At 43.6% G+C, this 25,683-nt stretch overlaps 1 protein-coding gene across 1 annotated transcript in view; it reads right to left on the minus strand.

Annotated features, from left to right (window-relative positions):
- Nucleotides 1–9,530, minus strand: part of Clspn (claspin) — a 37,974-nt gene extending 28,444 nt beyond the window's left edge. The window contains exons 1-8 of the mRNA XM_085839516.1: nucleotides 9,159–9,530; nucleotides 7,354–7,462; nucleotides 6,339–6,772; nucleotides 4,709–4,870; nucleotides 3,126–3,203; nucleotides 2,091–2,163; nucleotides 1,076–1,184; nucleotides 295–899 (exon numbers count right to left, since the gene is read on the minus strand). Coding sequence (XP_085695642.1) covers nucleotides 295–899; nucleotides 1,076–1,184; nucleotides 2,091–2,163; nucleotides 3,126–3,203; nucleotides 4,709–4,870; nucleotides 6,339–6,772; nucleotides 7,354–7,462; nucleotides 9,159–9,530 — 1,942 coding nt within the window. The remainder of the gene's footprint in view (nucleotides 1–294; nucleotides 900–1,075; nucleotides 1,185–2,090; nucleotides 2,164–3,125; nucleotides 3,204–4,708; nucleotides 4,871–6,338; nucleotides 6,773–7,353; nucleotides 7,463–9,158) is intronic.
- Nucleotides 9,531–25,683: the final 16,153 nt, after the last annotated feature.

Here is a 25,683-nt window from a genome sequence, read left to right on the forward strand (position 1 = left end):
TAGAAAAATTCAGGTGTTTAAGTTGAAAAGGCAGAAATAAATTCCTAAATACCATAACCCAACAGCAGTATGCCTCCTCAGTATGTTAATTACCACCAGGTTCCCATCTGAAAAAAGACTTAAAAGATTACCCTGACACTCTGCCAACCTCATCTGAACAGGATTCTGCCCACTTCTAGTGCATCTAGAAGATCACGTGCAATCACTGGCTTCTCCCACGCTCCCCATCTTCCACAGCAGCAAAAGTTGCAGGTAGGAACCACCCCAGAAAATCTTCCCTGTTTCAAGGGTTACCTCTGTTGGATTTAGGTTCATCAAGTATCACAAAGGAATCTTCATCAGCGCCCAGCCGAGGTTGACTGGAAACATCCACTCCCAGCTGTCTAAGTCGGTCCACGGTGAATCGTCTCACCTTTTCAGGTGGCACCACCGCCGCCGCCGCTGCTGCCCCTGCCGCTGCAGACTGGGTTTTCTGTTCAGGCATTCCCTCTTTTGCGTCTGTTTTTTCTACTGTTTTCAGTTCTTCTCCCTCCAGGGCAGGAGGGTCAGATTCGGTGAGGTCTCCAGCCTGATGCCCCTCATTGTCTTCGATCCTGGGGATGGAGGGTTCTTGCTGTGACATGGATCTGTCCCCAGGAGAATAAGGTCTGTCATCACTGTGCTTCGCAGTCTCCTCAATTTCCAGCTCTCCTCGTCTTACCGGATCCTTCCCACAAGCCTCATCTGATCCAGCAGAGATCCCGGCTTCTTCTGAGACCTCAGAGAGAACATTAGTTTCCGCTGCAATTCCAGCCCCTGTCCTCTGCTCAGAACCTCTGCTGGAGTCCTCAGCACCCATTCCAGCTGCATCTGCAGGGTGTATGGTTTCCTTGTAATGGCCCGACTGATACTTACATGACCTAGAAGAAGGGATAAGAGGTGGAACTGAAAATTCTCACTGTGAAGTGCTCTCATCTCCCAACACAGAATGCGTGGTTTAAATTAGTTAAGGGACTAAGGAGTCTAAATTTTATACCAGATGCTACGAAACTGAACATTCACTGGGACTGTAACCACAAGGAAAGCAGGTTCTTACTTTAGCAGGGCCATGGCACTGCCCTGGCACGTGGGCCGGGGCTTACGTTTGAAGAAATCGTGAATAGTTTTACTCTCAGGCATATGATACGGAAGATTAAGTGCAGATTCTAAAAAAATGGAACAAAACAAGGAAATACTCATGTGCATATTCTGAAATGTCACTTCATATTCAGTTAACCAAATAATATAAAACAAAGCTACCATGAGACAGAAAACAGTCCTGCGTTTACCAAGGACAAGAGCCAAACACCAGCAAACTCCTAAAAGATAACTGGCTTTTGTGTTTCTTCTGTTATGAAACAAGGACGTAATAGGTGACACGGGCTGGCCTGGAGCTTGCTGTATCATCCATGCTGACCTCAAACTTTCAATCCTCTCAGCTTCAAACAACCTAAGGGTCTTGGGCCATATGCCAGGCAAAACAAATCAGAATGCTTTTTAACAAATATATATTCTTGGATCCCATTTCAAACAGAATCCTTTATATATCGCAAATAATCTCATGTGTTTCAAACTTCCTACAGGGATCTGGATGTAGCCAGTCCATTGACAAGTTTCCTCTCTAGGGAGGAGAGCACAGAGCACTCATGTTCTGAGAGAGGATCAGAGCTCAGTTCCCAGAACCCGTCAGGTCAGCCGCTTACAGAAGTCGAGCTCCAGAGGATCTGACATTTTTGGCCTCTGGGCAATTACACTCATATATACACCACCCCACACGCATACATACACCAACATATAATTTAAAATATTTTTAAAAACAGGTCCTCTTTAGCTCTACCACAGTTCTGCAAATTTTCTGTTTATATTAATGGTCCAAGGGCTTGGGAAACAATGGACATTTATCAAGTTTAACTCTAAATTTCATACCACACTCATGTGATATGAATTCACATTATGAGTGTTAACAAACCAACTCCCCAACATCCAAGACGAGCTGACCGAAAAAAAAAAAACCACAAAGCAAAGCAAAGCAAACCAAACCCGATCGTGCTGCATTGCATGGTTTGTATTACCTCGGACCAGACGCTGGGTCTCACTATGCAGTTTTTTTAATGCTTCCTTACTTAACCTCGCTGCCTTTCTTTCCTTAAAAACAAAACAAAGTGAAACTACATTAATGGTGTTTTCCAGGAAGATATTTATTCCTGAAGAGTCTTTGTCTCCAAGAAAACAGGAAGAGAAGGAATTGGCACTAAACACTCAATACAAGAATAAGGAGTGTATTTATTAGCAAGTCTCCGAAAACAAATTTATCCTAATGAACCATATTTATTTCTGTTCCTGCTGTGTACACAGAAACCTCTTGCATGACAGAGAGATGGCTCAGTGGTTAAGAGCACCTGCTTGTCTTGCAGAGGATCCGGGTTTAGTTCCCAACACCTATGTGGTAGCTCACAATCATCAGTAACTCCAGGTTCAAGGGCTGGGATGCCTTTTTCTGGCCACTAGGCACCGCATGCATGTGGTACACAGACATACATGCAGGCAAAACACATGTAAAGAAACACATGGTGAGCCAGGCAGTGGTGGTCCATGCCTTTAATCCCAGCACTTGGGAGGCAGAGGCAGGTGGATTTCTGAGTTCGAGGCTATCCTGGTCTACAGAATGAGTTTCAGGACAGCCAGGGCTACACAGAGAAACCCTGTCTCGAAAAACCAAAAAAAAAAAAAAAAAAAGAAAGAAAGAAAGAAAGAAAGAAAGAAAGAAAGAAAGAAAGAAAGACGTGGTGCACAGACACTATACAGGCAAGACACATGTACATAAAATAGACACACATACAGATACGCACAGGCAAAACACATGTGGTACACACACATGCAGACAAAACACATACACATAAAAATTAATATGTGGCACACGGACAGACATATAGGCAAAACATATACATATAAAAATAGCACAAATCTTTTAAAAAGAAGTAAATATAAAGAAAGAGGAAAGAGCTTGGTTACCAAGGGACTCAAATAAGATACGATATTCATCTTGAGAAACAGCCACTCCTCTGTGGAAAGAGACAGTACAAACAGTGGGTAGGGGTGTGCCTTACCTTCCTCGCACTGCCTTTGGATAACTCATTTCCGTCTTCTAATGAAAAAGCCTCACTCTCCAGAGATGGCTCCTTTTTCTAAAAGATTGCAAATCGATTAAAGAAAGACAAAACTAAACTCAGATAAAAAGATGTTTTTCTCTTGTTGGTATAAGGAGTAGAACTCAGGGCCTAGCACATGCTAGGCAAGTGTTCTACGACTGAGATAAATCCCCTGGTCTCAAATTTCAATTAAAGACAGGGTTTCATTAAGCCTCCCAGGCTGAGAAAATGCCTCTGTAAGTTTGGCCTAAGGAAAAGTCTGTGTGGGTACTGTCTTATTAATGTTGAATGGAGAAGAAGCCCAGCCCACTGTGGAAGTTGCTATCCCTGGACAGGTGGTCCCAGCTTGTATCAAAGGGCAGGCTGCTCATGGAAGAGCTGGGGGAAGGATTGAGGACCCTAAAGGAGATAGGAACTCCACAGGAAGATGAACAAAGTCAACTAACCTGGACCCTTGGGACTCTCAGAGACTGAACCACTAGCCAAAGAGCATACACAGGCTGGACCTAGTCCCCCAAACCACACATATGTAACAGATATGCAGCTCTGTCTTCATGGGAGTCCCCATCAACTGGAGTGGGAGCTGTTCCTAAAACTGTTACCAGTCTGTGGAATCCGTTCCCCTTGTCTGCCCTTGGTGTGAGAGGATGCTCCTAACCCTGAAGAGACTTGACGTGTATGTGTGTGTGTAGTGTGTATACCCAGGAGGGGCCTCTACCCTCTAAGAGGAGAAAGGAAGCAGGAGATGGGGGGAAGAACTGTGTGGGGGACTGGGGAAGCAGCCATTGGGATGTTAATTAATTAATTAATTAAAAGGGAAAAAAAGGCAGGCTGAGCAAGATCTGAAAAGTAAGCTAGTAATAAGCAGCACTGATCCAAGACTCCTGCTCCTGCTCCTCCTGGACTTCTCTTCACGCTGGGCTACAACAACTATAAGCTAAAACAAACCCTTTCCTCCCCAGTTGCTTCTGGCCATGGTGTTTATTACAGCAACAGTAATAAACCTAGCTAAAATATTCCTCTTTTTTGTTTCGGTATGTGTGTATATACATGTTTGTTGTATTTGTTTATTTGTGTACTGGTGTACACATGGAGGCCAGAGAAGGCTACCAGGTGTCCTACTCTCTTATCCCTCCCCACTCCCCCACTTCCTTGAGACAGGGTCTCTTCACCAAGTCCCAGCAACCCAGTGCTGGACTACGGCTCATGACCACACATGGCTTTGTGATCTGGGCTCTGAAGATTTGAACTTCAGTCCACACACTTGGACAGAAACCATCTTGCCCACAGAACCAAGTACAAGGGACCAAGGTTCGTTCCCAGCACCCACAAGACAGCTTACAGTCATCTGTAACTCCTGTTCCAAGGAATCTAACACCCTCTTCTGGCCTCCATGGGCACTGTATGCACACACAGACATACATGCAAGCAAAGCACCCACATACAGAAAAGTATTTTAAGTTTAAAGCCTGCAAGCTCCAACAATAAATGCAACAGTGAAACAGAGACTGACGCCGTGGCTGGGCTGGCCTTCGACTTGCCTTGCGGTTTTTCAGCTTGTTTTTTACAGCTGCCCTTATTGACTCTAACGACACTTCATCTTCCAGTGCAGAGTCATTTTCTTCCTCCAAACCTGTTTCAAAAAGATCACTATCTTCAAGGAGGCAGCCACTGTCATTAAGCGGCCGGTCTGCATCGCTTTCCTAGACAAGAAAGAGAATGCACAATCAAACCACTTTGAAGCCTAGCCTCTCACAGCAGCATATGGTAATTTAACTGTCTCTCATCTGGAACATTCTCACTGGCTCCTAACTTACACTTACCCTTTGAAACTCAAGCTGTGGTTTTTATATAACTACCCAATATTTACTTAGCAAACAGTAAATATGTCTTGAAAAATCAACTAAATACGTATGGAGTGATTAATTACTTTATAAAATTTGAGGATGGGCTGGAGAGATGGCTCAGTGGTTAAGATCACTAACTGCTTTTCCAGAGGTCCTGAGTTCAATTCCCACCAACCACATGGTGGCTCACAACCATCTATAATGGGGTCTGATGCCCTCTTCTGGTGTGTCTGAAGACAGCAACAGTGTACTCATAAAATAAGTAACCTTTTTTTTTTTTTTTGGAGGCAGGATTTCTCTGTGTAGCCCTGGCTGTCCTGGAACTCACTTTGTAGACCAGGCTGGCCTCGAACTCAGAAATCCACCTGCCTCTGCCTCCCAAGTACTGGGATTAAAGGCGTGTGCCACCACTGCCCGGCAAGTAAACTTTTAATAAATAAAATGAGGATAATTTTTTAATTAACAAGTAAACTTTTGATTGATACATGTGTCATTAAAAATTCTCTCAAAAGTCAACTTCATCAGAGGAACAGTAATGAAGAATTACTACAAGAACACACCAAGAAAACAATACCCCATTTATTTGGAAATGTCCTTAATGCATCTACAATGGCAAAGAAGATCAATAATTGCAAATTACATAACCAGCACTCTTTATGCAAAGAGGTCAATTTAAAGCTATATTTTGTGTGCAGAAACAATTATCAGGAATTAAAATCTATGTTTCTAAAATATCAACCTACCTAAAAAAACAAAACCTAGTTAGTTTTTAGAATGTACCTCAACAAGCAGATACATAAAATATTCATCCATACTCAAGGGTATATTGTTCACCCAATAAAAAAAAAAAAAAAAAGAAATTGTGTCATTTGCAGCAATGTTGATAGAACTAGGACATTATGCCAAGCTAGAAAGAGACACACCACATGTTCTCACTTACACATGGAATTAAAAAGTTGATCTTGGGCTGTTTCAGAGAACCCAGGTTCAGTTCCCAGAACTCTCACTTGGTGGCTCCCAACTGCCTGAAACTCTAGTTCCAGAGGATCTGACACCTCTGACCTCCACAGGCACCTACACCATCCACATGGTACACAGGCGTAAACACATACACATAAAATAAAAATAAAGGAAGAAACAGCCCGGCAGTGGTGGCGCACGCCTTTAATCTTAGCACTTGGGAGGCAGAGGCAGTCGAGTCTCTGTGAGTTCGAGGCCAGCCTGGTCTACAGAGTGATTTCCAGGACAGTGAAGGCTCCGTGGTGAGACCCTGATCAAAAATAACAATAACAACAGTTACAAAGGTCAGAAAATTTCAGTATACCTCACATCTTGTTTCCTTCTTTTTCAGTCTCCTGATTTTCTCCATTGTTCTCTCCTCTTTCTCCAGCCGTCTCTTGGATTTTGCTTTTCCCTCAGCTCCTTCTCTGTGGAGCGTTTTGGAGAGCTTTCTGTTGGTGGTGAAGCCCACAGAGTGTCCTGTCTGGTGGCCTGGCTCCAAGGAAGGAGCCCCTTGAGTCTCAGGACTCTCCTGACTCGGAGTTTCCCCCATGTTACCCTCATCACTGTCAGCCAGGGCTTTGAGAAGGCTTCTGCTCTGACTCTGCCCTGAGTGTAAGTCCTCCTTAGTGTCCTCTGCGCTGTCGTCGTAGGTGGGTTTCTCCGGAGCATCGTCTCTGTCCTCAGCCTCAGAATCGCTGTCTTGTAACACTTTCCTGCTCTTCGGTTTCTTGCTCACAAAAATCTCTTCATCAGAATCTGGAGGAAACGGTGTTTTTTTTTTAAAAAGAAGGCACCCAATCCCCCAATCTTTTGTCCTTCTTCCAAGCTACTTAAAACATATTTAATTACACCTGTGATATATCACCTTGTGGGATTACACAACTGCCATTAAGAACTCACTGAAGCAAAGCCTATCTAAAAATATATTTAATAGAAATTTCTGTGGCAAAACCTCTCTTGCTAAGAAATGTAATTACATACATTTATACATGTATAATGTGTAGAGTTGTTCTAATCATCCTGGCAGGTGTTAGAAATCCTGTTCTATAGTGAATGCATTTAACCAGCAATGAAGTAACTATTAGACATTTTATCTATTTTTAACTAAAAAAATAACATATTATTTATTCCTGTTATATAACAGGAATGGATGTTCTTTAAAAATATATGTAAGCACTGCTATTTTTTTTTATTTATTATAAAGAAAATAAATAATAAAGTTGGGGCACTAACAATTTAATTCGATAAGTCAAGAAAATAATGAGATTAACTGAAATCACTCACAACCCAGGACCCCACATTCTATTCCTAAAATTAACATAACATATATTACAAACCTCTTTCACTCAAGGGCTCGAGTGTTTCAAAGCTGCCCTGTCCACTGTCTACAGTACTGTCTGCTGCTTCTTGTGAAAGGAGTTTTAGATCGTTGACTTCCAGGTTAACCTAGAGAATGAGAATAAACCTAGCATTAACAAGGAGGAGACAGAGCTGAGTATATATGGGGACACACAGTGTGGGGACATCAGCTGCAACTGGGAAGAACCAAAACGGGACAGTGTAACACACAGATGACATTTAAAGTCACAGGCCAAAACCAAACACACACAAACCGAGACTAATTGCTACAGGATGACTAATTGCTACAGGATACTAACTGAACAGCTCCATTTACTTTTATTAAACACATCAATTGCACAAATCAGATTCGCTTGGTTTTTCGGGTTTTTTTTCAATTGAAAAGAAGATTTATTAATTTCTTAAGTGTTTCATCTGCATATATGTCTGTGCACCATATTCATGAAGTGCCTGTGGAGGTCAAAAGGTTCATGAGACACCCTAGAGCTGTAGTTACAGTCATGATGTGGACCCTGGGAATTGAACTAGGATTCTCTGCAAGAACAGCAAGGGCTCTTAACCACTGAGCCATCTCTCCAGTCCCTTTTAAAAAAATTTTTAAAAAAGATTTACTTTGTTTATGTGTAGGAGTATGTATGTATGTATGCATGCATGTATGTAAGGGCACTGAGTGCAAACCTGATACTCATGAAAGTCGGAAGAGGACACTGGATTCTCTGGAACTGGAATTACAGATGGTTGTGGGCGCCAGGAACCCAATCCAGGTCCTCTGGAGGAGCAGCAAGTGCGCTTAGCAGATGAGCCACCACTCTAGCCCCCTTTTTCATTATTTTGCATGTGTGTGTAGGCACATTTAGAGAGGGAGTGGTGTGCTATAGAGCACCGAAGGAAGACAGAGGACAACTTGCAAAAATCTAATCTCCTCTACTAGGTGAGTCCTGGGGATAGAAGTCACGCTGTCAGGCTTCAAAACAAATGTCTTTATTTATGAGCCATTCTTCAGATCCCACTGTGATAGTCACACACACACACTCACTCATGTAGTAATTGTGCTCACATACCATTCTTCTAACTTTGCCTCCCTGTCTTTGTTTCCTACTTTTATGTTTTCTTTCTTTCTTTCTTTTTTTCTTTCTCTCTTTCTAGTAAGAGTCAGCCAAAGTGTGGCTTATGAAGTCAGCCACCTTTTGAAAATAATGTTATTTAAATTAAGGCTTTTTTCTTAATCCTAGTGAGGCAAAAAGACAGGTTGGTGCACGATGAGATCTTGATTAAAGTCTGATATTTTGTTCAATATCTAATCATGAAAACTTCATGTCAAAATTAGGCTTTCGTAGCCAGGCGTGGTGGCGCACGCCTTTAGTCCCAGCACTCGGGAGGCAGAGGCAGGAGGATTTCTGAGTTCGAGGCCAGCCTGGTCTACAAAGTGAGCTCCAGGACAGCCAGGGCTACACAGAGAAACCCTGTCTCAAAAAAACAAAACAAAACAAAACAAAAAGGCTTTGGTTTGGTGATTAGGTCTTTCTGGTACCCCATTAAATCTGTTCCCAAGGCAACTATTTGGCCCTAGTCCTGGCTCCAGAAAAGAACACAGATCACGGAAAAGGTTTTCTATGGCCAAATTCCACTAGTGAGTCACCAGCTACTGGAAGGACGCTGCGAGCCAGGCCACTGTAGGCAAAGACTGTGGACCCACGCGCGACACCCTCACAAGTTCCTTCCAGAACCAGAGTTCCATCTGCGTATACCCCTCACCCTGTGCTTACAGAGACTCCCACCCCACAACTCCCAGGCCAGGCTGGCCAAGGCCTTTTTTTTTTCCTGGGGATGCTGTAAAGGGAGCTTGCGCGGCAGGAAACGCGCCAAAGAGCAAGGCGGGCTGCAGTGACAAGCTGAGGACCCGGCCGGGCGGACAACGGCGCGCGCCGCCGAACCAGAAGCTGTGGGGACCGAGCGCGGGAAGCCAGATGGAGACCCTCCAGAGGCCCCCAGACCCAGTCCAGTGGTCTCGGAGCGGTGCACGCCGGGAATTGTAGTCCTCCCGGCTCGGCGCTCCGGCCCTGCTGGGTCGCCTGTCCCACCCGGCCCTCAGCGAGAGGCCTCCACAGCCCGGACCAGAGCCTAAACTCACCTCAGGACCCACCACGCCGGTCATGATTCCGGCCTCCCTTCCGCACAGCTCCAGGAGAACGTGTCCGCAGTAACCTCAACTTGACGGCGACAGCTCCCGCCGTCTCCAGCTCGGCAGCGAAGTTCGAGCTTTCGCGCCCAGACGCGGTACAGCGCTCAACCTCGATGGTTTGCACCAATCCGAGGGAGGGTTTCCCTCCGAGGCCCCACCCCTATCGCCCTGCCAATCAGGAGACGCCTCTTGCCGGCCCGGCAAATGTAATTTGCGTTTGTTTGGCGGGTTGTGGCTGCGCTTGTCAAACAGATCTAGGAGTGGCTTTGGGGTGTCTGGGGGTTCTAGGGGAGCGAAGAGATCCCGCGCTATGGCTTAGAAAGAAGATATCTTGCGAATGGTGTTCTTGGACTTTTGACCTTTGACTTCGTTCCATGGGTCGTCCCGTATGCAATTAGAGGAGAGAAATTTCAATGCAGGAAGTGAACTGGGAAGAAGTTCCCAGGAATCTGGGAGGGTCCCACACCTGAATTTTTTGCTGAGGGAATCTTAGACCCCAATGAAGGCTTTCTCCATCAATTTTTTCCCTGGAGCAATCCTAACCTGCAGTGTTAATGTTTTTACCTCTTTGGGTGGATTCTCTGTCTTTTCTTTCCCATGTTCTATAGGCAGGCAAGACTGTCCTTTCTGGACTGTATTGTCCCAGTTGACTTGTCTTTTGTCTTCTGAATGGTCAAGCCAGTGTTAAAACTCCTTACAAAGTTATTTAAAGAGACCAGCTGGCACAGGGAAAGAAAGATCTGAGTATTTATTATCCTCCATCCCACCCAATCCCCCCACCCCACCCCCACCCCCACTTCACCTATTCTGGTATGGTGACCAACTCTGTCCAGTTTGCTTAGGACTTTCCCAGGTTTAGCACGGAAAACCTCACATCCCTAGAATCTCCTCAGAGGATACCGGGGATGACAGTCATCTCTGACACTGGTCTCCCCTTTAAAGTTTCCAACCTTATCTGAATACACATTCAGATAAAAAGCAGCTCCATTTCTACATATCTCCGCCCACTTCTACACCCCTAAGGGTCTTGAGCTGGGGATGCAGCTCAGTAGTAGAGCTCTTGCTTAGTTAGTTTGCATGAGGCCCTCCCTGGTAGTAATCTCCAGGCTTCCAGAAAATACAAAAAGAGTCCCATCCTCATATTTTACCCCCCTTTTTAAAAAAAGGCTATTTTACTATGACCGTATACATCAATGATTCACAAATATGCATCTATCTGAAGCACTTCCTCCAGCATTTGGAGGGCTGACTTTTATTGGCCATACAGTTTGTGACAAACAGTGGGCAGAATTTTATAATCATCATTTTCTTAATCTTTGGAGTAAGCGTGTAAGGGAAGTAATATGATCGTCTTGAGTTCACCATCACCTGCTCTTTATGATTTCCAGGCTCACCGAGAGCATCCTCCAAAATCTCCCTTCTCCTGTTCTGTTGCCCCAAATAACATTTCTGTCTAAAAAATTATTTCTGAGGGCTGGAACGACAGTTCAAAGGTTAAGATCACTGGTTGCTTTTCCAGAGAACCCTGGTTCAATTCCTATCACCAACATGGCAGCTCAAAACTATTCATAACTCCAGTTCCAGGAGCTCTGATACCCTTTTCTGGTCTCCATGGGCAACAGGCATAGATGTGGAGCACAGACATACATTCAAGCAAAATACCCATATATACCAAAATAAATAAAAATTACTTTTATCTGTTAGCCTATACTTCTAAAATTAGGCACTTTGGATCTTGACTTAGCACACAGAATCAATATTTACAAATCAGTTCTAGGCCAGCAAGATGGATCAGCAGGTGAAGGTGCTTACAGCAGAGGCCTCAACCACCCTAGAGCCTAGGCGAGTTCTGTCCCTAGAATCCACAGTGGATGGGAAGGAGAGACTCCTCGAAGTTATCCTCTGATCTCCCCACATATGTCGTATGCAGCACTAGCATCTCTCTCTCTCTCTCTCTCTCTCTCTCTCTCTCTCTCACACACACACACAAATAAATAAATATGCCGAGATTACAAGCATATGAGAAAAATGGAACTTAACACATTCGTGCCATTCCCAAGTGTTCTGTTATTATTTGTTCCATGGAAATGAACAAGACAGGGCTAAACAGTAAGAAAGCTTGAAGAGACACCTACAATGCTATTTTTGACTCTTGGTTTTGTGCTGAGAATCAAAGCTGGGGCCTCATCCATGCTAAATAAATGCTCTCCCTCCCTGATATGTCTCTAGATTTCTTTTCCTTTCCTTTCCTTTCCTTTCCTTTCCTTTCCTTTCCTTTCCTTTCCTTTCCTTTCCTTTCCTTTCCTTTCTTTTCTTTTCCTTTCTTTTCGAAAAATAGTCTATCATGTTACTATAGCTTTACTATAAATTCTGTAGAATTTACGAACTGATTTGCTCTAAAGGCCTGTGACACCTTATTTATGGAGAAGCACTGCCACCCAGTGGTAAGTTTCAGTAATGTTATTCTACTTTTTTTTTTTTTTTTTTTCTTTTGGTGGAGGGGCGGCCCTGGCCCATGTGGAGAACTGATAACAACTTGTAAGGATCAGTATTCTCCTTCTAGCATGTGGAGTCTGGGACTAGAACCCTCTGAAGCTGGAGTTAAAGGGACTGTAAATCCCCAGGCAGAGGTGAGAGCAGCAAGTGCTCTTAGCCTCTAAGGCATCTTTTCAGCATCCCGATACCCCACTTTTCTTATCTGAAGCCACGTACAGAAGGCTTGGGATGTAGTTGAGAAGGAGAATCTCTGTAAGATTGTTCGAAGAGTTATTTAATCAAACTTGTCTTTGGTAGACCAAGCACTGAACTTCAAACTTTTTTTTTTCATAATGTAATTTCAAACAGCTTTAAAGCTTTTACAGAATATCCTTCCTTAAGGACACATCTGGTTTTCTTGTTTAACACAATACCTCCTGCTAATTCTTAAAAAACAAAACAAAAACAAAAACAAAAACAAAAACAAAAAAAGAAAGAAAGAAAGGAAGAAAGAGAAAAGAAAAAGGAAGAAAGAAGGAAAGAAGGAAAGAAAGAAAGAAAGAAAGAAAGAAAGAAAGAAAGAAAGAAAGAAAGAAAGAAAGAGAAGGAAAGGAAGAGAAGGAAAGAAAGAGAAGGAAAGAAAAAGAAAAAAACGAAACAGCTGGAGAGATGGCTCAGCGGTTAGGAGCACTGGCTGTTCTTCCAGAGGTTCTGAGTTCAATTCCCAGCAACCACATGGTTGCTCACAACCATCTGTAATGGGATTGGATGCCCCCTTGTGGTGTGTCTGAAGACAGCAACAGTGTACTCATATGCCTAAAATAAATAAATCTTAAAAAAAAAAAAAAAAGTCATGCGAGACCTGAAACATAGGAGTTTAATTGTTGAATGAGTGATCAAAAATCATACAAAAGGCAAAAAAAAAAAAAAAAAAAAAACCCAAACAAACAAAAAAAAACAAAACAGGACCTTTCTCCAGGGTGAGTCAGCATCCAAACCGGTTATTTTCTGTGTAGAGAGGCTCCTATGCCCCAACTTTGTCCAACCTAAAGTACTTATAAAAGAGTCACCTGCTCTTTCCATAGCACCTGTTTTAAGCCCACGATAGACATGAAGCATGCAAAGACACATAAGAACCAGCTTATTCTCAGAGACACCCCTCCACTGCCAGTTGGAGACCAGTTGGAGACAGGCAAGCAAGCAAGTATATGCAATATGTAAATGTGTGCAAGCGACTGTGGAGAGCTGGAGGGAGAAGCAACCATAGCTGGCGACAGACGATGGCTGGGGCAAGTCAGGGAAAATGACTCACTCACTGAATTTCAAAGATGAATTAGTGCCTCCGGCTGGCGCAGAAAGCCTTCCATGTATGTGCAGGGGCTTGATAAAGCATGTTGTGTTTGGGGAACTGAAAGTAGGTCACTGTGACTTGAGCACAGGGTATGGATGTGAGGATGGAGGAGGGGCCAAAATGAAGGCCGCTAGTTACATGAGGAACAAAATGTCTGGAATGTTCTACTCAGAATTTAAACAGAATAAACGGGGCAGTTGAGGAGTGGGGGTAGAAATGGATAAGGAGAGTGATATAATCATATGTATATGCCTGGGAAAGGTTCCTCTAGCAGTGTGTGAAAGGTGAATGGAAAAGGGATTAGACTGGAGGCAGAGAGACCAGTTGTCTCTGGGAGATTACTGGAACTTGAACTAGGTTGAAGATAGCAACAGTGGAAGAGAGATGGACTGGAAAAAGGAGGCAGAGTTAATAGTGCTGGTTGGATGGTTAGCTTTGAGGGGTGAGAGTAGAGGTGACTCTAGTGACAGACACTGAAAGATCCTGACAGAATGTAAAAGGTCACAGAAGCCCTGAAATTAGCAAGATAGATGTCACTGTTAGCAGAACTAGCTTCACTGATTTAGAAAAATAGAGGTGCACAATGCTCTGGCCACTCCTTGAACCTGTGTGTCTGCCAATGTTTTGACCATTCCTTGAACCCGTGTGTGTGCCCACTGATGAAGCCCATTGCCAGGTGTTTGTGATATTGGTTGCTGAGAGTCAGAAAATCTCCCCAGCAACCACAGCTCGGCCAATCCTGAGTTGCTACACCTGCACCAGACTCTTTCCTTGTACCCCTCCGATACCCATTTCTTGAGAATAGACATTGTTTAGATCTGGAAATCCCCTACTCCCCCCTTCTCCTTTCTCCCCTGAGGGCCTATAAAAACTGGGACCCCTTTCCCCTCGAGGTAGACTCCTCTACCCCTGCATGGGATATGAGTCATTCCCAGAGCTCTGGCTTTCCCTGAATAAAGCCTCATGTGGTTTGCATCAAGCTTGGTCTCTCATGAGTTCTTGGGGGTCTGCTATTGTCCTGAGCCCCGAGCGAGGGGCTCCTCTCAGAGTCTTTCAATACTACCCATCAAAACTAGGAATACAGGTCACTAGGTAAAAATTCACTCATCAGAGGCTGAAGAGATGGCTCAGCAATTAAGAACACTGACTGCTCTTCCTGAGGTCCTGAGTTCAATTCCCAGCAAACACATGGTGCCTCACAACCATCTGTAGGGGGATCTGATGCCCTTTGCTGGTGTGTCTGAAGATAGCTACAATGTACTCATATAAATAAAATAAATAAATAAACCTTTTTTAAAAATTCGCTCGGCCGGGCAGTGGTGGAACACACCTTTAATCCCAGCACTTGGGAGACAGAGGCAGATGGATTTCTGAGTTTGAGGCCAGCCTGGTATACAGATTGAGATCCAGGACAGCCAGGGCTATACAGAGAAACCCTGTCTTGAAAAAAAAATTCACTCATCACTCAGGAGGTGAAGGAAGATTGTGGGCCTGAGGCCAGGAGAGGAGGGAAAATGGGGACAGAAGGACAGAGAAAGCAAAGGAGGATTTGAATGTAGCTCAAGCGCTAGAATGCCTGCCGAGCATGCCAAGGCCGCAGACACAGGATGCTGCACACATCTGTTATCCTAGCGGTACGGAGAACCTTAGCTCAGCAGCTTTTCGTGTTCTACTCACTTACTGCCTTTACTGCTCCATTTCTTCCCTGGTTTCCTGCCCATGAATCTGTATAACAGAAATTCCTCTGCCCTGGATGGATTGAGTTTTCTCTGGTGTTTTATTTCAGTACAAAGATTACTGAGACATTAGTATTCCTAACACTTGATTGACCAATATACATCAGTCTGGACTTGAGAGAGAGCTTAGCAGTTAAGAGCATTTGCTGCTCTTGTAGAACAGAATTCAGTTCCCAGCTCGAACATCAGGTGGCACATAACTGCCTTTAACTCCAGTCTTAGGGGATATGACACCCTCTTTTTGTCTTCCATGGGCAGAGAGAGAGAGAAAGAGAGAGAGAGAGAGAAAGTGATAGAGAGAAACAAACTATAGCTTTTAAATGTAAATAATGTATGTAGGTCACATATTTTACACATATTCACATATATTATGTATAGAATAGCTAATCGTGTATATATATATGTATATATATATATATATATATATATATATATATATATATGTATACTTTGATCGTATAAGCCTTAGCCAATGTAGGGAGACTTATCTAGGTATATATGCTTAAGGAAAAGGATTTTACCACAGAAGGAAGAGGAGTGTTGGTCCATTTCTACATCCTGTTCAATCTTAGCACCTACTTTATAGGTTGATTAATGTCTGAGCCCTTTCAGATATGTGAAATAGCTAAAGTCTATCAGGAAAGTTACAGCTAACAAGGGACAGATAGTACTGGACAGACTAGCGCTGTGCCCACCATCAGCCCAGAGGATGGTTTTACTAGAGTATCAACTAGTAAATCAAGAGGTTTCTCATGGCTGTCATCATGATGCACATGTGGTTGGCATTTGGTGGGTGGGTGGGGGGCAAGTTTGTTAAATGTCAGTGAGAAACGTTCAAATAGGTAAAGAGGAAATGGAGAGGAATAATTTAGGCAGGGAAAGTAGAATGAACAAAGGCGTGGAGGTAGGAAGGACCCAGAGGTTTAAGGAACTATTCAAGGAATGACTGTGGGAAGAGTGGGTGATTATGATGGGGAAGAAGACAGCAAATGAGACAGAAAGGTTAAATCCAACTCACTAGCACTCTGCAGTGTTATTGGAGCCTGAATGTCTGCTAGAACCAAGCCATCTTTCTTTGCGGATGGAATATGCACACAAAGCATAGGTTATGGAACATTGGATGGGCAAGGCCAGGTTGATGCCTTTGGATCATCTAGATTCAGTGAGTCTCCAGATGAATAAGCAAAACAAACAAAAAGATGGAAGGAAGGAAGAAAGGAAGGAAGGAAGGATCAGCTTGTCCTGTCTTATCACATAAAAGAACTCCAAAGAAAATGTTACCATTTCTAGCATTTGTTTAAACTATTTAAATTATACACAACACAAAATGTAACATATTTTATACACATTTTGTATATGGGCAAATCATAGTGTTTTAATGTACATTAAAGTTGATATATATGTGTGTTAACTACCTTTAATATAAACTCCAAGAGCCATATTTAGCATTTGAAGATTTTAGTAAGAAATACACACTCCAGACATGGCAGAATGTTTGCCTAGCATTTGCAAAGCCCTAGATTCATGCCTGTAATCACAGAATCTGGGAAGTAGAGGCTGGAAGGAGGATTCAACAGCCTGGGCTCTATGAGACCTAGTCTCAAAGAAAGAGAGAGAGAGAGAGAGAGAGAGAGAGAGAGAGAGAGAGAGAGGAAGAAAGGAAGAGAGAAAGGGAGGGAGAGAGGGAGAAAGAGAAAAGAAAGAAAAGAAAAAAAGGAAAGAAATACTTTTACACTCTAGGAGTGGTTAGAAGTATTTGAGAAATTCCAATCATAAACCTGCATTCCAGTAGCAATTGCTACAAGATCGTTCCCTCCAGTCACTGCTACAAGGCCCTTAAATGTGTTTCAGCATTGGCCATGGTTTTTTCTGAGTGAAATGGGTGGAAAGAAGTTGTGTGATTTGGCTCCAGGCATTGATTTTTACAGCTATCCCCACCCTTGAATGTTTAGAGAGAAGAATCTGGTGGGCCCAGGAATTAGATTCTTTTAAAAAAATATTAATTTATTTATTATTATTTATACTAGTACACTGTAGCTCTCTTCAGACACACACCAGAAGAGGGCATCAGATCTCAGTACAGATGGTTGTGAGCCACCATGTGGTTGCTGGGAATTGAACTCAGGAACTCTGGAAGAGCAGTCAGAGCTCTTAACCATTGAGCCATCTCTCCAGCCCAGGAATTAGATTCTTCAGAGAGATGGATAGACTAGCTCTTTATTCAGGATTTTGCACCCCTTTTAGCCAAGAATCCCATTTGCTATTTCTGACTGGACTAGATGAATCCTGTCATAATGTCTTATTTACCTAAAGTAAGGCTTGCGTGAAAGGTTCTTGATATATAGTACATAAAATGCCTGTGGTGGTTTGAGTATGCTTAGCCCATGGGAAGTGGATTAGGAGGCGTGGCCTTGTTGGAATAGGCGTGTTTTGGGTGGAAGTGTGTCCCTGTGTAGGTGGGCATTGAGGGCTCCTATGCTCAGGCTACAACCCAGTGAAAGAGCCTCTTTCTAGCTGTCTGCTGAAGCGAGTCTCCTTCTGTCGGACTTTGGATCAAGATACAGAACTTTTGGCTCCTCCAGCACCATGCCTGCCTGCATGCTTCCATGCTTCCCACCGTGATGATAATGGACTGAACCTCTGAAACTGTAAGCCAGCCCCAATTAAATGTTTGCCTTTTATAAGAGTTGCTTTGGTCATGGTGTCTCTTCACAGCAATGAAACCCTAAGACAATGACCAAGAGCTGAAACTTTTTTTTTTAAAGATTTATTTATTTATTATATGTAAGTACACTGTAGCTGTCTTCAGACACACCAGAAGAGGGAGTCAGATCTTGTTATGGATGGTTGTGAACCACCATGTGGTTGCTGGGATTTGAACTAAGGACCTTTGGAAGAGCAGTCGGGTGCTCTTACCTGCTGAGCCATCTCACCAGCCAAGAGCTGAAACTTTATTGAGCTTATGAATTGTATGAATGATTTTACCTGATTGTTAATAAGTATTTGAATCTGTGTCAGTTTCAGTCTGAGATTTGATGTCACTGTAACACATGACCTGGTGGTAAGATGGAGGAACATGAGGCCTATCTCTTCATGTTGAGGTAATGTCTGCCCTTCACCTCTGCAACAATAAAATCCAGCCTGAGAATAAATTCATATAATATATTCATATAAGGCTAAGAATGATCAGATTGGTTTGAATCAACTTGAAACAGAAGATGGCTTCATTCACATAACAAGTTGGTTCTCAGTGGCACTAAATGCCCAACCAAATTAAACCCATCTGATGAAAGAGAAGTCAGGTTGAGTCACGTTAAACAATAAAATGTTTCATGAAGGTGAATTTGCTTCAGCCTGGAGAATGGGTCAGGAAGGAACACACTGGATCCAGGGACATGGGAGAGGAAAATGTCACTGTGATAGGCCCAGGAAAAGCAGCAAGAAGGGCAGATGGTGCATTGGAACAAGGCAGGCACCTGCATCAGCGACATCCTTATCCAGATGCCAGCTCTACCACTCAGCCATGCAACTGAAGAGAAGTTGTCTCTCTTCTCTTGGGCTCAACACGCATGCATATGTGCGCGCACACACACATCATCATCATCGTTGTCGCCGTCATCATCGTCATCATCATCGTCATCATAATGTGTTGGTACAGATCAAGTTCTCTAACTCTCTGATTGGTGTGTGCCAAGTACAAAATTAATGCCAGTTCCCCCAGCCACCACCACTGTACAATGCTACAATAGTGTGAAAACTGAACGCTGAAATGAGTGTAGGGTCTGGCCATTCCTCCGTCACTGAACATTACAAGAAATGCTTGATGAAAACTTGCTCCCATGCTCTTCTCTCATGACAAAGTCCTGTTAACAGTGCATACTTATACTGAGAGTAGAGATGATAAATAAGATTGTGTCTGCTTTCAGAGAACTCCTGGGTTACTGTTCTGAATCAATGTTAAGTCCTCATTCTGAGTTAAAACTAGCTTTCCCAGTAGTGTAGCATCAGATTCAACTGCTTTGTTTCTGCAGTACTGAAGATGGGATCCAGGGCCTCATGCATACTAGACAAACCATGCTGCCACTGAACTGTATTCTCAGACATACCCCACCTCCATATTCAGTTATCATTACTATTTAATTTTTTATTTTGTATGCATGAGTAAATATTTTGGCTGCATGTATGTCTGTACACCACTTGTGTTCCTGGTGCCAGAAGAGGCCAGAAGAGGGCATCAGATCCCCTAGAACTGGAGTTACAAATAGTTGTGAGTTACCATGTGGGTGCTGGGAACCCAGGGCCTCTGGTAGAGCAGCCAGTGCTCTTAAACACTGAGCCACCTGGTTTTGATTTTTCAGTAGTTTGGCTAAAATATATCCAGGTATGATTTCATACATGATTATCTTGTTTAGGATTTTCTTCGATTCTTGGATCTGAGTAATTTTTTTTTCTTTCCTTTGTTTAGGGAAATGCATGTTAGGCTTGTGCTTTGATGTCTGTCTCTGTCTCTATCTCGTGTGTGTGTGTGTGTGTGTGTGTGTGTGTGTGTGTGTGTGTAGAATAGAGGTCATTATCCCATCTCTTCCTCAATTACTCTCCACCTTATCTTTTCAGTCAGGATCTCTTATTGAGCCCAGAGCTCACTGGTTTGTAGACAAGCTGGCCAGCCAGCCCAGGGATCCTCCAGTGTCTGCCTCGTTGCCTCGTGAATGCTAGAATGTACTGTATACACCATGGCATCTATCTTTTTTTTTTTTTTTTTTTTTGGTTTTTGGAGACAGGGTTTCTCTGTATAGCCCTGGGTGGTCCTGGAACTCACTCTGTAGACCAGGCTGGCCTCGAACTCAGAAATCCGCCTGCCTCTGCCTCCCGAGTGCTGGGATTAAAGGCGTGCGCCACCACGCCCGGCGGCATCTATCTTTTTACGCATGTGCTACAGATCCAAATCCATGTCTTCACGCTGTAAGGCAAGTGTTTTGCCAACTAAGTCATCTTCCCTGTCCCTGCTTTGATTTCTTTAGCAGCAAACTAGAGACGATGGCAGTAACTACATCATAGCCCCGTTGAAGATTATATAGTTAATATGCAGTTACTTTATTTTACAAATGGATATTAAGTATTTAGAGCTGTGTATGGTGGCACATAATCTGTGCACTGTAATTTGAGCACTCAGGAGATGGAGGCAGGAGAATCAAGAGTTCAAGGTCACGCTCAGCTTCATATCCACTTTGAAGCCATCCTAGGCTACGTGAAATGCTGTTCTAAGAAAACAAAAACCAGTGGGACTGACTGGGATGTAGCTCAGTTGGTAGAGTGCATGCCTACCATACACACACACACACACACACACATACACACACACACACACACACACACACACACACAAAGTACTTAGAATAGTACTGTTTTACAATGAAAGTGTTTTCCGCTTTGTAAGAAACACTAGGATTGGGTGACATATTCTGGGGACCCCTCTGTACTACAGAGACCCTACTCTGCTCAGTAAAATCTTGCTTGCTTGTTCTTTAGAGAAGGGAGGAAGAAGGGAGAGACACACACAGAGAGAAAGACTCAAAAAGAAACTCATGCAGATTTGTGACCTAAATAACCCTTACCCATGCCACAAGGATGCAGTCCAAAGTGCATCCTAATTTTTGAGGACTTAATATAGTTGTGCATATTGTTCAACATTAAGTCCTATGTGACACAGAAGCCTTGACAGCACAGAGACAGCTTGAGTTGACTCCTTGGAAGGAAGGAGATGTCTGGATAGTCACATAGCTGGGAAAGAGCATGTGTCCTATGCAAAAATTCTTCTGGCTCACTTTTAGCATTTGGGGCGGCGGGGAAAGGAAACTCCATACATACCAGGATCTTCAAGGGGTCTATAGAGAAGGCTATTTCCCCTGAAATCCTGTCCCCAGAGCCGATAAATTTGCTATGCGGCAACCATCCACTTGATAAGGAGGAATGCGGTAGCTTTGAACATAGATGATAATCTCTTCTTCTTCCTAGAGCGTCACAAAAGCAAAAGCAGGCAAATAACACCAGAATAAACCCACGAGGACAGCGAGTGGGAGAGGAACTTCAGAGGGACGGTGGGAAGCCGTGCTGAGAAAGCTGTGCAGCAAGTGTGCAGAGATGATGCTGATGGCAGGCAAGTCTCCCTGCCCCAGAACTTCAGCTCAGTTCAAATACCAGAAGGCCTAGAAACCCAAGTAGAAAGACCCTGGAGGGGGAAGGATGGGTGGGAGACAAGAGCATTAGTAGGAAGCACCTTTGTGCTTTGGGATCTCTGAAGGTTTATTTAGAACAATGAAAAAGTGGGGAGGGGATTGGAAACATGACCTAGTTCTTTGTCCTTTCCCAGTTCGACCCCCACAGACTCCCTTATGCCTTAGTGAGACATGGAAATGGTGAATGCTCTGTAGAACTGAACTTCTTTAGAGAAACGAAGCTCTTATTATGAAAGACCATCAACTGGCAACAATATAAAAATGGATAGAAGATTCCCACTAACTCACCACCACCACCCATACCCTCTCCCATTTGGAGATAGTAGCTTACTATGTATTACAAGCGAGTCTTGAACTCATCATCATCTGTCTCAGCCTTAAAAATGCTGGAAGGCCAGGACTGTGCCTCCAGGCCAGTTTCCAGTCAACTTTTATTTTTTATTTTTAATTATGGCTATGCATGTGTCTAGGTGTGAGTTTGTGCATACCCATGCAATACCCAAAGAGGCCAGAAGATAGCATCAGATTCCCCTAGAGTTGGAGTTACAGGCTTGGCTGTGCACATCTGTAATTGCAGCCCTGGGGAGGGAGAGCCACATTTGAGGCAGTCCTGGCCTATATTGCACATCAACTGTCTGACATGAAGGAGGAAGGAGGTGGGTTATTTATAACACACTCCAGAGAGTTGTTTCCTGGCTCTTCAGGTCTAAGGTTGGAACTATTGGAGTGGCTTTTCTTTATCCATCTGAGAAAGCCCTCAGGCACAAAGAGGCAGATCCCGTGGAGCACTGACAGCACTGAAATCTTGAAATCACTGTTAATGCCTCTCTTTTTTTTATATGCCAAATTCAGCTCATCAGCAAATCCCATCAGCTCTGTTTTCAAAACACAGCCGGGAATGTAGCTATACTCCTTCACCAGACCTGTGGTCATTCTCCTGGGTCATCGTGTGACCTGCTTCTTCAGCTTCCTGGTTTTGCTCTTGCTCACCATATTGGTTTACTAGAGCTGTCATAACAAGATGGTACAAGCAGCAGAAGTGTACTACTTATGGTGTCTGAGATCAAGCAAGGCCACACTTCCTTAGAGAACTGGAGAGCAAGCCTCTTGTACCTCCGCATAGTTTGTTTGCACTCACCTGTGTAGTCTGTTTCCAACACTGTCATCATAGTCTTCTTCTCTTCCTTTCTATTTACTTAGTTTTGTTTGTTTTGTTCTTGGTTTGTTTGTTTTGAGACAGGGGCTCGCTATGTAGCTCATGCAGCTCTGGGTGTCCCTGAACTTGCTCTGTAGACCAGGCTGTCCTCAACTCACAGAGACCCACCTGCCTCTGCCTTAGAATGCTGGGATTAAAAGTGTGTGCCACCACACCTGGAACATTTTCCTCTTTTCATAAGGATGCCAGTCATACTGGATTAGGACTCATTGAACGATGCTATGTTCTAATAATTGGCTATCTCTGCAAAAACTTATTTCCAGGTAAAATTTTATTTAGTGCTTCTAGGGCCTAGGAGTTTAATTATCTTTTATAAGGAATACTAGCCAACCCATTACATTCCCGTCCATTTCCATAGTCTACTTTCTTTCTTTCTTTCTTTCTTTCTTTCTTTCTTTCTTTCTTTCTTTCTTTCTTTCTTCCTTCCTTTCTCTCTCTCTCTCTCTTTCCCTCCCTCCCTTTCTCCCTCCCTCCCTCCTTCCTTCCTTCCTTCCTTCCTTCCTTCCTTCCTTCCTTCCTCTCTTTTCCTTCCTTCCTTCCTTCCTTCCTTCCTTCCTTCCTTCCTTCCTTCCTTTCTTTCATTCTATGTGTATATGTGTGCAAGTGCACAAGTTTATGTATACTACATGCATGTTGGCTCCCCTGGAAATCAGAGGGCATCAGATCCCCTGCCTGAAATTACAAGCAGTTGTGAGTCACCTGATTTTGGTTCTGGGGCCCAAGCCCAGATTTTCTGCAAGAGCAGTTAGGTCTCTTAACTGAAGAGCCATCTCGCCAACACTTCACACTGTTTTTGTTTTTGTTTGTTTGTTTTGAGACAGGTTTCATGTAGCTCAGTCTCTCAACTGACTATGTACTCAGGTGACCTTGAACTTCAGATCTTCCTGCCTCTGCTTCCCAAGTGCTAGAATTGCAGGCATGCACCCCAACATACCCAGTTTTGGTAGTTCTGGAAGTCAAACTCTGAGCTTTGAGCATGCTAGACAAACACTCTACTAAGTAAGCTATACCCTCAGCCCCTATTTTGATCCTTTCAAGAGCAAGTGATATTTTGTTTTGTTTTGTTTTTTTCTGTTTAAGTAGTACCAAGGATTCAGAGGGAAAAAAATCTAACCTCCTAAAGTGGTCTACAACTCCCTGATTGTCTGCCTGCCTACCATCTTTTCTGACTTTGTCTCTCACTCTCCTCCCTCAGTCAGGTTCAGTCCACAGCTTTGTTGCTCCCTGCAGCCCTGGGGTGATGCTCTCAGAGGGCTGAGTGTGCGCATTCAGTGAGGATGCTCTCAGCTCTTTCCCCTCCTTTTCTGCATCAGTGAGGAGCCAAACTCACATTTCCCATTTTGGAGCTGTGGAGATAACGCTCAGGGAAATTAACTAACCCAAGAGAAAGCCCACACATGTAGCTCAGTTGGTAGAGTTCTTGCCTAGCATGCACAGTGCCCAGGGTTTGATCTCCAGCATGGAATAAATCGGGTGTGGCAGTGGTACATCATTATAATGTACCAGCAGTGTAGAGGCAGAGACCAGAGGGTTAAAACTGCAAGATCATCCTTAACCACACAGTGAGTTCCAAACCACCCTGGATTACATACGACCCTGCCTCAAAAATAAAAGAAAGTAAAAATAAACGAATTAAAATAAAGTAAAAAAAACCCCACAGGACTTAAGATTTCTTTTTTAGCACAAGAGAGTTCACCAAGTGCAGGATGACTAAAGACGAAATCTACGGACAGATACATTGTTTTGCAATTCCAGCTATAAAGAGAAGCTTCTATAAAAAGTTCCAGAGAGAAAAATAGGTCACATACAAAGCATCAGGAACCAGAGTAGATTCCGTGTTCTCTGCAGATAACCCAGGACATAAAGGAACAGTGTTCTTCAGGGGACTTCGTTAACCCAGACTTCTACACCCAAATGACTTATTGATCAAGCATGAGACTAGAATTAAAGACGCTGAGACAAAGACTCTGAGACACGCTAACCTTAATTACCAGGGTTGGAGGATGAAGAGGAGGAAAGGCGGCAAAGGTCCAGAAGCTGGCGACCCTAAGGTAGAGAACAAACACACATCTGGGGAGAGACGGCTCAGTGGTTAAGAGCACTGCTGCTCTTTCCGAGGACCTGGGTTCAGTTCCCAGCACCTGTGTGATGGCTTACAACATCTGTAACTCCAAGGGAGCTGATGCCCTCTTCTAACCTCTGCAGGCACTAGACCGGTGCATGAGTCAGACATGTATGCAAGCAAAACAGGCATATACAGAAAGTAAGTAAATCTTGAAAAATATTAAAGATTTCATATTCTTCTTTTTTTTTTTTTTTTGGTTTTTGAGGCAGGGTTTCTCTGTGTAACCCTGGCTGTCCTGGAACTCACATTGTAGACCAGGCTGGCCTCGAACTCAGAAGAAATCTGCCTGCCTCTGCCTCCCGAGTGCTGGGATTAAAGGCATGCGCCACCACCCCCAGCAAGATTTCATATTCTTAAATGTGTGTCAAAATTTGAACTGAAATCCCACCTTGATCCCCTTGGTGCACCACAGTTGCTTCTGGTGAACTGCACTCCTGTCCCCTGCTGTCCCCTGCTTAGTGTAACCTCACCTCTCTAATACAACAATGTAGAGGCTATATACATAGCTTGTGCTTTCTTTCCATAGATTTTCCTTTTTTAAAAATGCTTTCTGTTTTGATCTAGCAGATGTATTTTGGACTGCTCAACTGGCCCTGAGGCTGGCACCTGTGGGCTGGTTTCCCAAGGAGTGGTCCTTCTGTCAAACATCAGCAATAGCAAACAAAACAAAACAAAACCCCATCCCTTTAATTCAGGAGTACTGCAGTCTCAAGAGCTTTGTCTTAACTTCCAAACAAAACCCCACTCATCACATACCTGCCTGTGAGCACCACAGTGCTCATGCGGAAACCAAAGGGCAGCTTGAAGAAGTCCATTCACTTCTACTGTGTGGGTTTGTGGGATTGAACTCTGGTTGCAAGGCTTGGCAGCAAGCTCCTTTATCCTCTGAGTCATCTTGCCAGCCCAAGTAGTAAAAGATGTAGTGACTGAAAAGATAGAGTCTTCTGAGACAGGTGATATGGAAGAGAAAAATCGTTTCTCTGATAT

Source organism: Mus caroli, unplaced genomic scaffold (assembly GCF_978045245.1).
Source record: "Mus caroli unplaced genomic scaffold, Mus_caroli_1 scaffold_6, whole genome shotgun sequence".
NCBI classification, from domain to species: Eukaryota; Metazoa; Chordata; class Mammalia; order Rodentia; family Muridae; genus Mus; species Mus caroli.